This window comes from Salvia splendens, chromosome 16 (assembly GCF_004379255.2).
Source record: "Salvia splendens isolate huo1 chromosome 16, SspV2, whole genome shotgun sequence".
In the NCBI taxonomy this organism is placed as follows: Eukaryota; Viridiplantae; Streptophyta; class Magnoliopsida; order Lamiales; family Lamiaceae; genus Salvia; species Salvia splendens.
The window spans coordinates 13,698,408-13,710,968 of record NC_056047.1 but is presented as its reverse complement, the minus strand read 5'-3'; the positions used below and the strand labels follow the sequence as shown (position 1 = coordinate 13,710,968).

The following is a 12,561-nucleotide window of genomic DNA, read 5'->3' as shown; positions in this document are numbered from 1 at the left end:
AAGTTACAAACAATGATGTATTAGTTGAAAAGGTGGAAAAAAGGGAAACAAGCATAGCAGTTAGTATATTATCTTCTGAAAGACCTTTAATTCAAGTACGGTACCCTCTAATAGTATGCTTTGATGGTCGTCTGACTGCTTTAAAAAGCCGATATAACAGGCAGAAGCCTTGCATATGGATAGACACTTTAATTACAAAACAGTTCCGTCAATATAGATATTTGAAGCACTGCATTTTGACCAGATTACTGAGTTATTTATCATTCTAATTAACTATTTTAACCTAATTAACTGTTCTTTAAAAAAATAAGTACTCCCTCCGTCCCAACTAAGTCCAGGCATTTCTTTTGGGTACGAAAATTAAGAATTTTTTTTAAATGGGTTAAATGAAGATAAAATAAAAAAAGAAGAGAGAATAAAGTAGGAGAGATAAGCGAGAGTAAAGTAGGAGAGGGGATAAAGTAAGAGTGATAAGATGTTTTGATTTTTATCAAAAAAGGAAATGACTCAACTTAGTTGGGACATCCCCAAAAGGAATACAACTCAACTTAGTTGGGACGGATGAAGTATTTTTTATCTTTTTAAGTAGAATAATAATTAACTCATCAATCAGATTAATTAGAATGAAAACTAACTCAATAATTTGGTCAAAATGTAGTTGACCATTAATTTTTTATGGAACTGTTAATTATGGACCAAAAACATAATATTTGGGATCAGAAGCTAACACATTTAATATGTAGGACCAAAAAGTTTTTTTGGGCAGATGTAGAGGACCAATTTTGGACTTCGGTCTTTTATTAATGATATGAAATCTACATTACAGAACAATTTGGAAGTCCACATTGCTACTTCGATATTCACTCTCTCTCATACATCCTCCGGAGATTCTTCAAATATTCTTCTAAGGCCTAAACAGAATGCATGGAGTGTGATCCTCTATATAAATCTGCTATTTTTCTTATATCATGATTCAAATCCAACAAATATAGACTTCTACATGAACTAAGCATCATGAGTTCGAATCATATTAAATCCTTCGAAAGAGTTCCTACTTTACATAGGAGTAGACAATCATCTGACTATTACACTAAATGTTATATTCTATCATGATATAACAAATGTTCATAATTACGAATACGACTAAGTATCCTCGCCATCACTATAATTTATTGCAGCTGTTACTGTTAGTTTGCTGGAGGCATTCCATTACTGCTTCTAAATTGCTGAATTATTAAGTTAACTAAACCTTTTAGCACTCATGCCCAACAAAATATGTATATCAGACCTATGTATTTCTGCAATTATATTTAAAAAGCTAATTATAATTCATCAATCAAATCGACTACTTCTGCTATGAGCTGATAGCTTTGTTCCCTCAATTTTCATCTATTCTTACTATTACCTTTTGTAACAAGCCATAATATATGAAACAGAACATATGGGAACTTAATATTTACAAAAGCAGTCAGATGTCAATGCACGTACTAAGATCACCAGCTCATCAGCAAAAATTTCATTTAAGATGAGTCTACCGCAAGACAATATCATCAAACCAAAACATAAGATCAAAGCCAAATAATTCAATGGAAAAAGTAAGCATGCTATGCTTCATTTGGACATTGGAGTAATTAAACCTTCTGGATTCTCTCCAATGCACCTCCAGTTATAAAAGTTTCCTCCCCTTTATCATTCACTGTGAACGCTGAGAGTTTATCTAAGGTCATGCCAGCTGCAAATGGATGCCCTGGGTTACTGGAAAAATTGTTGTATGAGTGCCCAGTCAGAGGAGATGGTCAGATGATAAGAGAAGGGGGAAGGAGGGTGAGAAACACTTGGGGGGGGGGGGGCTGAAGTATCCAACACATAATTACCTCTCAAGATCTTCATATCTGATGTGAATATTTGATATGGAGAGCTTTAGATTCCCAATAACCGTATTGATTAAAGATCCAAGCCAAGATTTATTCTTGGGAAAAGAACAAACAAAGAAAGAAAAAGGTGGTCAAACTATGGTCTAAATACTTGAAGAAATGGACTCAGATAATTATACAGGTATTTTGAAACATGGTCATCAGTGGTTGTGTCACAAGTCATAACAAAACATATCCCATAAATGAATATCTATCGTACAGTTTGAAAGGAAAACATGCAAGGACCAAATCGACTACAGGGCCTAAAATATATACTACAGACATGATTCAAAAGCACTACTCTTCCCTTTTGAGGTTTAAGTGGTTGTTATTATCAGTCTACATATTACTATCATAATAACTAATTTTACATAATTTATAATTTTATAAGCATATCTGTAGCTCATAAAAAGCGTAGATTGATATCCCTAATATTAATTTACAATTTATCAAATGGATCGTCTTGCTAGACCTAGAAAACTCAAATACACAACATTATTATTTGTGCATGTGTACTGCTATTGCATGAGTAGTTGAGAAAGCCCATACCATTTCCATGTTCAGCTGTTGTTGACTCTCCAGCAGCTTCTTTTCCAATTCCTGTTCAAAGATATTTATGATTCATGATTAATAAATACTACCAAGAGATATGGAAATGAAGAATCAGAATGCAATTCTTACTCGTATACGACTCTTCTTAACTTCTTGGACAGCATCCTCACTAGATCCCTCAACCATGGTTGAAGGCTCGGCTAATAAAAAAATGCGATCTAGATAAACTAAAACTGGGTCTTGCCCAAGCCTGCTCCATGGAACCTATTCTTACAAGAGTAGAAGCATTAAAAATGAACAGGAAGGAACCTAGACCACAGAAAAAGACATACTGTATGAAGACATATACAAACTAACAAATAAATTCACACGTGTATTTACTCCAATACATGTTTCCTATGTGGTTTAACAGGACGCAATCCTCATATCAAATACCTTGCACCAATCTCAAGTGCTCCAACAAGCCCAGAATAGAGCAAATGTCAGACATTTCAGTGACCCCGGGATACAATCGATATACAAATTCCAAGAAAAGCAAACAATTCATTTAATGAGACCTATGAGGGGAGACAAAGTGATATGGTTGATCATGAGCAATGGAAATCTGATATAATGTTGGAAAAGCTCATAAGGGAACACCCTTCCCCTCCCTGTCTGATTGCTAACCCCAACAATTGAAGGAAAGCTTGATAGACTCTAGCAATTATTATCATAGACTCCTAAGTGGATGTAATAGTCAACCCACGACCCAGTCGATTTTCTTGCATACCTCACCATACTTATTAACCATATTTGGTCGACCTCCAGCACCGCTTACCTAAAAGTGTCCATTTTTTAGACAGGCATTACCAACAGCCAATCCCCCATGTTTAAGTATAGAAATAACCTACATAGAATATTGAATCCATTTGAATTAGAATATTCATATTCCATTTGGTTATTTGAGATTTTTTAAGGATGGAATTGATTCAGCTTCGGAATTTCAATGATTTCATGTCAGTTAGAAGAGAAGAGAGCAACAAGGTGAGAATGAAACCACCATTGCATAGACATTAACATTATTATAACATAAAAGGTACCTTGTTATCATCTGAATAAAATCTGCAACATTTTGGGCATCCTTAAGAAAAAATGTGCAGGTATAGCATTCATGACTACAAAAGTGGAGTCAACTTGCCACTAAAATAACACTTCAAGTTTTGGCTACAATTGGTTCCGAAAAGGAGAATTTTGATGGCTTGTCCCAGATTATAATTCAAAACATATAAATGGTTGTGTAATTCCTAATGACAAACCAAGTGCAATTTAAAAATGAAGTAGACCAAATAATCAACAATGCATATAACATATCTAAATCAAACTAATGGGAGTAGAAGAATAACTTCTTCAGATAAGGAAAACCGCCAACTGAGACACAAACCTTAAGCTTCACTGATCCAAGAAACCCAGCCTTAACCTTCACTGGTAATTTTAACGCGTTGAGTGCCTCTGGCTTCAGTTCCATGTTGGTCAGTTCTACATCACCTGTTGAATATTCAAACTATTAAATACTGCTCAATATTCTTATATTCTAACACACCAAATGCAAGTTCTTTTATTAAATAGAAATAAAAAAATTTAATTTCACAATTATGCACCATGAACAGGTAAGCATGAAATTTTTATTACACATTCATGGTAAAGACTTAATACATCCAAATATACATTACACTCCATATCTAACGGGATTGTTTTCAAAGAAACCCTCGTGACTCTTTGTGCTTGAAATTCACATTGCAAACTTCAACGTCAACATCTCGTCCTCTCCATAAATCCTCTTATTACTCCATAATATACTTAAAAGATCCCCTTACTTATTTCTAGCCAAATGAATCAACATAGTATCACTGTGTCAAACTATCCTTCATAGTTCTCAATAAGAGTCACACTTCATTTTTACCATAAATGGTAAGTAGGTCCCAAATACAACTAACTCAATTCACTCACATTTTATTATAAAACAAATATAAAAATAGTGGGTCTCATATTCCACTAAATTTTTCAACCCGCTATTCTTTACATTTCTTAAAACCCGTGCCCACAATGAGAGTGACTCCTATTGTGGGACGGAGGGAGTATTTTATAAGTTGCTACGTTATTTTATTAGTTGTTAGTCATTATTCAGAAGTAAAACAGCTATGCTGAGACGGGATTGTTCCTGTGAACCTTAAGAGACATTCTTTGTGATCCAATCACATTCTTGTCGAAGACATTTACGTAAATATCTTTAATACATCCCCAACCCTGGAATCCTTTATTAGAATTTGGTGAAGGTGGTACATTCAGAACCAAAATAAAATTGTAAATGACTAAAAGTTCCTTTGCATGTTTCTTCATCAGTGAATCCCGATGATTATTTTGAAAAGAAAATGACATTTGCAAAAACATTAAAACCCAAGCTCGAAAAAAACCTGGTTGGAAATAACTCTTAGTGCATCTTCAATAGGGGAAGAAATATTACAAACAGGGTATCTAGATTATTTGCGATGTGAAGAGCCCATATCAGGGAAGCCAAATTTGTCTATGATATCACAATCGAACAATTCAAATTACTGATTCTTAGGATGTTTAAGTTGTTTTTAACTTGATAACTACATCATATATCCTTCTGTTGCCTTATAAGGCCCTGGTATTCTTATAGCCCTTGGCAAAGAGACAAGGACAGGCACAAATCATCAGATTCTAATTACCAGTCTTGTTATCCAAGCAATACCAGATATAAGCAAGTCACAACCAGCTAATTGTATTCCTTCATTGAAGATTAAACGCCATACTATAAGAGAAAGGATAACTAGAAAGACAGTGTATGGCCTCGGCCTCCACAAAGAACATGTGAGAAGCATCTTTGAAAAATCTTGCACATGAGCAACTTACTCGGCAAGAAATTACATTGAATTTAGCTACATGGAATTAACAGGCATAAGTCTTATAGATATGATCGCCATACCAACATGTATGGAAGCATCTGAACCAAAACATTTCAACAAACGAAACACAGGAGCCAAATTCAACATCCAAATCAGAAAACAACGAAAGCACAAAAATAGTTGACCTTCCTAAATGGCGTGGGGAGAAGGCAGGGTAACACTAATCAAAAACAGCAGTTACTGGAATAAGAGTGAGAATAATAATGACCTTGCCAGACACTGATCTTGAGTGCCTCTTTGTTGAGTCCTCGGACATAGTTTCCCAAATACCTCTGCAACAGATACGCCACCTGATCCTCCAACATTTTTCAAATTTTCCCAAATTCCCTCCGCTTCAATGTCGGAGCAGCCAGGTGTGATCACATCAAATATATGAACTCTAAACCCTATAACACTAATCGCGTTGCAAATATCTATCTAGTAAGCGCGGTGCGCTGATTCGAGTAGTTGAAAACAACGAAGGCGGTGTGTGTGTGTGTGTGTGTGTGCGCGCGCTTGAGGAGAGAGAGGTTCTTTGCTTCTGAGCAGGGGAAGCCACGCACGTTACTGCAATTAGAAAAGATCGGACTCGTCCTTCGATACTTCTCTCGATTTCGGATATTTTTATTTGCATAACCGACCTTTTTATTTTCACGGATTACTGACGTAAATAAAATAATACTATGCGTTAATAATGAATAGGTTTAGATTAGTCATCCAAACTCATCCAATTACCAATGTGAATAAGTTTAGTCATCCAGTTACCAATGTGAATAAGTTTAGTCATCCAGTTACTAGTGCAGATGAAATATGTTAAGCACCCACGAAGTATCATGTCATACCACATACCAGCCTCCCAACAGTTTCTACAATCCTATATTTCTTCTTTAACTAATTTTATTTTATCCGATTTATCAAAATTAATTAAATAACACTATAAATAATAAAATTGCTGCTTTATTCAAAACAATTATAAAAATTACATTAACTAAAATTCCTTTAGTTTAAAAATTAAAGACGAACTTCAATACTGAAATATGTTGGTGTGTGTGTCCAAAAGTTTTCAATGAAATCGGCTTGGAGGTGGCCATGGGCTTGCTCTTCAAGCATAGAAGCCGTCGACTTGTGACCTCTCTAATTTATCAGAGTTAAATACTATTGCAGGAGAAGTAAGAATTACAATTGAATGGCATATGAATCTGATGCCATGATATTGTTTTGAATGAAAACATTGAAGAAAGCATTCAAATCATCCATTCAATCAATTATCATGATGCCATGATATTGCTGTCATGAATATAGCACAATTTTTTTGGAATTTTCATAATGGTTCTGTCCAAGAGGATTTTAATAAGACCCGTCTCCATTTGAACATTCCACTAAATTCAAGTAACTAAAACATCCCACTTTGGCACTCAGCTTTAGAATTTTGACATAGCTTCCATCTCACTAACATCAAATCTTAATTCTAGTTTATTGGCTAAATTCAAGAAATTAAAACATCCCACTTAGGCATTTTACACTAAAGTCATTGCAATTAACCATCTATCAGCTAGTGTACAATCGCATGAAAACAAACAAACTCAGCCTACAAATCCTGTACCTCCTCAAGGGAAGAAAATTGTGCATCGATTCTGCAAAGAGCTTGCTGATCAATTGTGACTGGATTCACCCACTTTGGCGGGGGAAAATGGATAAAGGAATCATCATTTTCCCTGCTAGGCCTAGGAGAGTCACCTGCAGCTTCCGCTTCACTCTTTTTCGCATTCCACTGAAACAACTGAGATGCCATCTCCCAACACGCTTTCAGTTCGTCGTCATTTCGTGCTTTATTTAATTTGTCAATGAGATCTGCTAGGGCTGTTACTTTCTCTCCCTGCAAAGACTTTATCTTTTTTATTGTTCTCCCCTCTCCTTCTGTATCACTGACGTCATCTGGCTTCCCTACTTTCTCCAATGCTTGGTTTACAATGTGTTGAATCCTTTTTCTCAAGTTGTCAGTTGTTGCTGGATTTGATCTTAGCTTCGACTTCAAGTCATGAACCTTTCTCTCATTGTTATCACCATTGGAATCAAACTTCTCACCAGAAGACTGCTCATTAAACTCAGAGTTCACCTGGAAAACCTCTTCCAGTAAACCAACATTTTGCATGTATCTGTCAAAAGCTTCACTCTCTACTTCAATATTTCCATCCCTAAATTCTTTCAACTTCGAGAACCTCCATTCGTTGATGACTTGTGCATCCTGAGCATGCAAACAAATAAGGAAGGATTTTAAACCATGAACAGATTATATCAATATAGAAGGTTTCTCACCTTTTTGGTCAATGGCTTCCTCGACCGAAATGAGGTCTGTAGGTTACTGAACTGCGCAAAGTTGTTAGAAAGTTGGCGAAGTCTGTGAAAACTCCTGCAAGTAATCGATATGGAAATTACTACTTAAGGATGTCAGCAACTAAAAAAAGTAACAATATGAAGTTGAAGAGGCACAATTAATCATCAGACAAACAAATAAAAGTAGGAAATGAGGTAATCTCACCCAGTCCAATGGTGATAATAATATCAAGCAATATGACACCAAGCATCTATATTTAGTATATTAATATATTTACAAAATACATCCAATAAATATAAGGGTTGGCGAAGGCAGCCAACTTGCAATAACAGTGATGCATCTTGAATAAACATGAAAGATAAAACACATGCAAGATTATGCTGAACAACTAGCTCTGCAACTTACCCTGAATGAGATGCTTCAGATGATTGCTGATCAAAGAGAGGAGAGCTGGTAGAGGACGGTTTGTCCGGAAAAGATGAGTTTCCTTTCAAAACTGCAAATACAATCATTAGTAAATGACTTGATATGTGCAGTTGAGCTTGTAATTCTGGAGATAAGAAACAATGTTTTCAGCTAACTATGTGGCCAGTGAGAAAAATCTAAGAGAACTCCATAAAAATTAGTGTCCCAGTAGGGTTCATGGTGGACCTATGTTAGATACTGTGCTTTTGAAGATCTTTAAGGGGGTCGCTAAGAATGGTCACCCTGGAACAAGCTTCCTTGAGGAGGCATTTAGGTATTAGATTCCCCAACAAATCTACAGCTGTCCATCTACCTCCATTAGTTTAGCCACTATTTATACATCCTCTTCTCTCTGTGAGAGAGAAAAGCATATCCATGCTGAATAAAATCTGCTATATGAATACTAGATCATTCAGCACAATCTCTTTATTAGTTTACTGTCACCTATCACATTTTAATCTTTCTTTATCTTGTTCACCAGTGTGAAAATCACTTAATTTAGTATCAGGCACAGTCCAATGCTGACGATACAGTAATTAGATATAGTAAAATAAAATACCACACTCAGACAACATCAGGCACCTCAAGCTTTAAATTATAGTGCCTAAATGTTGAGATAAATCTTAACAAATGGTATAGTGCAGAAGAGAATCATGAACATAAATGTTTCAGACGAGTATTCGTTTAAAAGTTTAGGATTATAGGAATCAAGATTTTAATGATCTTTTTTTCCTTGATATGAGCTTCTATAGCTTTTAATGATGAAAAACTCGCAAAAATTAATCCTAATCAAAGAACTGTTGCATGAGACTGGATTAGCATACCATGTATATGACAAGGATTTTGTGCCTTCGCACAGCAGTTCTTGCATGACTGGTACGGACATCTGCGGATTTAATATAAGAACAGGTAAAAAAATATATAAGTATCCGTTGTTGACTTTGCATTAGACAAGCATCAAGAATATTAGATAAGACGTGATGAATTAGTTATGAATAAAATTTATAAGTATTCGTTTCTTTTACACAATGGTGATCAGACACATACTACAGTTATAACCAGGAAGTTGCATCTATTATCAGATATTGTATAGCTTAGTTGGTCAAGTATGGTATATTGTGCTTGTAATCTTGTATAGATGGGGAAGGGGAAAAATCTCAGCTTCTTAGTCATGCATCATGGTGTTGGATAATTAATGAGATGAGTATTATATTTCTATAAATATCTGAATCTTATTCTGCAGTTTTACACTTATACTAGTAAGTAAGTAAAACTATTCAATTGATATAAATCCAAGTTTCTTTGTTGTTTCAACTTCACTAGGATCCATAGCATTTAAAAGGAGCTCCGGGAGACGCACACAGCAGGTGCGGCATCTTACACTAAGGGCCAAAAATCAATTTCTATCTATGAATCAATGATACCCCATCACAGCCAATCAGTCTATTTATCCCAGCCAGGGGTTGCTGCTACAATATAAACAGGAAAATGCAGGTGCCCTTCTAAAGGTGGATATCTAGGCACCCGTAAGGCCTCCAGGCACATCTCTTGGACATTTCCTATTTATTTTATTCTTTTTGGAAAGTGGGTCAATATCCAACCTGATATGTCTGAAATCAGGACGGTTTCTAAATTTTTGTTTCCTACTGATGATATGCTTCAGGTAATTAAATAAAGATTCCTTGTTTTGTGGGATCTAATTGATTAGCATACCGAATTCCTCTTTGACTGACAGCATTTTCCTTAATAAGGCACATTGATATTTTCTTGTAAATTTCTAAAATATATTTGTTATTAGAAGCTATGCATATTCTTTCATTCAGAACCACAGAACATTTTTCTCAAAAACTAGAAATATCAGTACACCAAAAGGGGAAAGTGAGAGCAAAACAAAGACTAGGGCATATGAGTACTTCTCTTAAATTTTGAACTGTTTTTTGGAATGCAGCTGCTTGAACAAGGAAAAATGGAGCCAGATTCTTGACAAACAGATAGAACCATAGAGGCAAATATACTTGGAAGTCAGAATTTCTTATGAAATTATTATGCTAATTGTCTTTTTTTTCCTGTCAAGAGTCAGATGATTTTCTAGAATAATAGCAGACAAAATTCACTTTTCATTATTTAATTCTTATAATAACACCTTGCGTACAATGGCAACCAGCATGTATTGTGTCCTCAATAACCATGAATGATGAATCCTACAATTAGACCTTCAAGCATGTTTCCTAAAGATATAAATATGGTAGAAAATGTTATCAAATAGCGGATATGGCGGCGCCATGATGCTATGGCATGGCGTTCGGTGGTGGAAACGCCATAGCACCATGTCGCTTCCATAGCACCGCCATATCCGACATAAGACAACATTGCGTGTGTACTGCATTTAGGAATGGGGCATTATGCAAGAAACATGGAGGTTAGAGTTGTATTTTATGCTTTATTAATTGTTTAAAGTGTTTTAGATGTCATATTTTAATATTTTTTATTTTTTGAATTATAAATAAATATATATGTATTATTTTATTTATTTAATTATTGACGCCATATTCGCCATGCTAATACGCCATATCTCTATGGCGGTTTTTAGGCAACCCGCCATAAGTCGCCATACGAGATTGATACAAATTACACTTATGACTAAACACACTAAGAAATAAGCTATTAAATGGCCCAACAGATGAAAGACACTGTAGTTAGTGGTTGATCAACAGCTTTAGTAGTTTCAGCTAGGACATGTATTACACGTGAACCATTCAAACAGAGCAGATCCAGTCTGTCGATTTTCTCCTTATGCAACATAATGTTTGAATTAGATTCCAACTAAGAATTTTCTAGATGTAGCTGCTATAAGTGAATAAAATCAACATCACGGGTTTCTGCACTGGTTAGAGTGGAACTACAGCTATTCTACAACATAAATATGTTAATAATTAACAAAGAACTTCACATATAAAATAGCATACTTCCGGAACACTTAGCTTCCTTATAGGAGTGACTGAATGCAAGTAGAGAGTAGAGACATAAAAGTTCATAAATTAAATTCCCAAGTGTTTTCGACCATCACCCTAGGTATGGCGAGCAATAGACTGCGGTGGTATTTTATGCCCCGCTCAAAGTTCACAGACTCTTAACATATGAGGTATAGGATGATATACGATTCTAGCCACTGACCTCCATTTTTAACAGAAAAGGCCATACTCCATAGCAAGAGTTGGTATTGATTTGCCATTTCTATTTAAAACCTAACAGCTTAGAACATACAAAAATTAAATGGAAATTCATGAGCCACGAGTAGTTAAATTGCCTGCCCAATTAGCAATTTTCTTCCAGGCTACAACATCTAATCCGCTAAAATTCCCTTGATTGTTATTCACGTATGACTAAGGTCATTCCTTCATGAATCATTCGCATTGAAAAAGGGATAAACATTGATTGACGTTACGATGCTTGCATCGTGTCAGGGTTATGCATCAACCACCACAGAAACAGAACGAAGTACAACTTCTAGGAGCGCGGGGTACAACACAGTGATGCATCAAGAAGTGGAATCTGGGAAGCGAGCTCAGAAAACCCTACATTGACTGAAGGAAGGTGGCGATGAAGAAAAAGGAGAAAGGGTTTACCTAGAACGCGCCACGTTGCCGCACTTGATACACTTGGGTTTGTTAAGGCCGCGGAGGCTCTTAGAGGAGGGCGGCGCGGAGACGTCGGCGCCGCCGCTGTTGCTCTTGGCTGGGGATGAGGCCGCCATGAAATCAGGCGGGCGATTCTCTCCGAATTCGAAATTCCAACTAAATTTGATTTTGGAATTAATCCATTAAACCAATAATAATAACATCAGGCTGAAAAGTCTCCGGGTTTATATTTCGGGCTCCGACACACCCTGTGGAATTCGGGCTCTCGATGTGGAGGGTGAGCCCGGACTATTTTATGGTTAATTTTGTTTTTTAATTTGCACATTGGTTTTACGCTTAGATGATTAGATCGATCGAGTTGTAAAATTAATCTAAATATTAAAAAAATATTTTTTTTCAAAAGAATTGTAGTATACGGTTTCAAGAATATGATATGTATGAGTTATATTCCATCGAATTTCCAAGAATAATTCAAACATAATTGGTGTTTATTTTTTTCCTCCTCAAAAGTGGATAGCTGGATGCAAAATTCAACCAGCATTATGTTTAACACGTGTCACGTGGTAATCAATTAGACATTTTATATGGAGTACTAGTAGTACTATTTTTCATTGAATCAAGTTCAATTAAAAAATAATATATTAATCCATAGAAATGCAAAAAAATATTGAATATTTTAAGTAATTTTCTTTGTTATTTTTAATAAAAGATAT

General features: G+C 35.5%; 2 protein-coding genes across 2 annotated transcripts in view; both read right to left on the bottom strand.

Annotated features, from left to right (window-relative positions):
* The window catches only part of LOC121771392, a 54,792-nt gene extending 48,775 nt beyond the window's left edge, over positions 1–6,017 (bottom strand). Inside the window, exons 1-6 of the mRNA XM_042168175.1 lie at positions 5,640–6,017; positions 3,886–3,989; positions 2,595–2,729; positions 2,463–2,513; positions 1,875–1,969; positions 1,638–1,755 (exon numbers count right to left, since the gene is read on the bottom strand). Of these exons, the coding sequence (XP_042024109.1) occupies positions 1,638–1,755; positions 1,875–1,969; positions 2,463–2,513; positions 2,595–2,729; positions 3,886–3,989; positions 5,640–5,736 (600 nt within the window). The 5' untranslated portion in view covers positions 5,737–6,017. The remainder of the gene's footprint in view (positions 1–1,637; positions 1,756–1,874; positions 1,970–2,462; positions 2,514–2,594; positions 2,730–3,885; positions 3,990–5,639) is intronic.
* An 843-nt stretch (positions 6,018–6,860) lies between these two features.
* On the bottom strand, positions 6,861–12,157 carry LOC121771253. The gene is made up of 5 exons (XM_042168035.1): positions 11,837–12,157; positions 9,035–9,096; positions 8,151–8,241; positions 7,727–7,820; positions 6,861–7,655 (listed from the first exon to the last, which is right to left on the bottom strand). Exons 1-5 carry the CDS (start codon positions 11,962–11,964, stop codon positions 6,999–7,001), a joined length of 1,032 nt encoding a protein of 343 aa, XP_042023969.1. The 5' UTR covers positions 11,965–12,157; the 3' UTR covers positions 6,861–6,998.
* Positions 12,158–12,561: the final 404 nt, after the last annotated feature.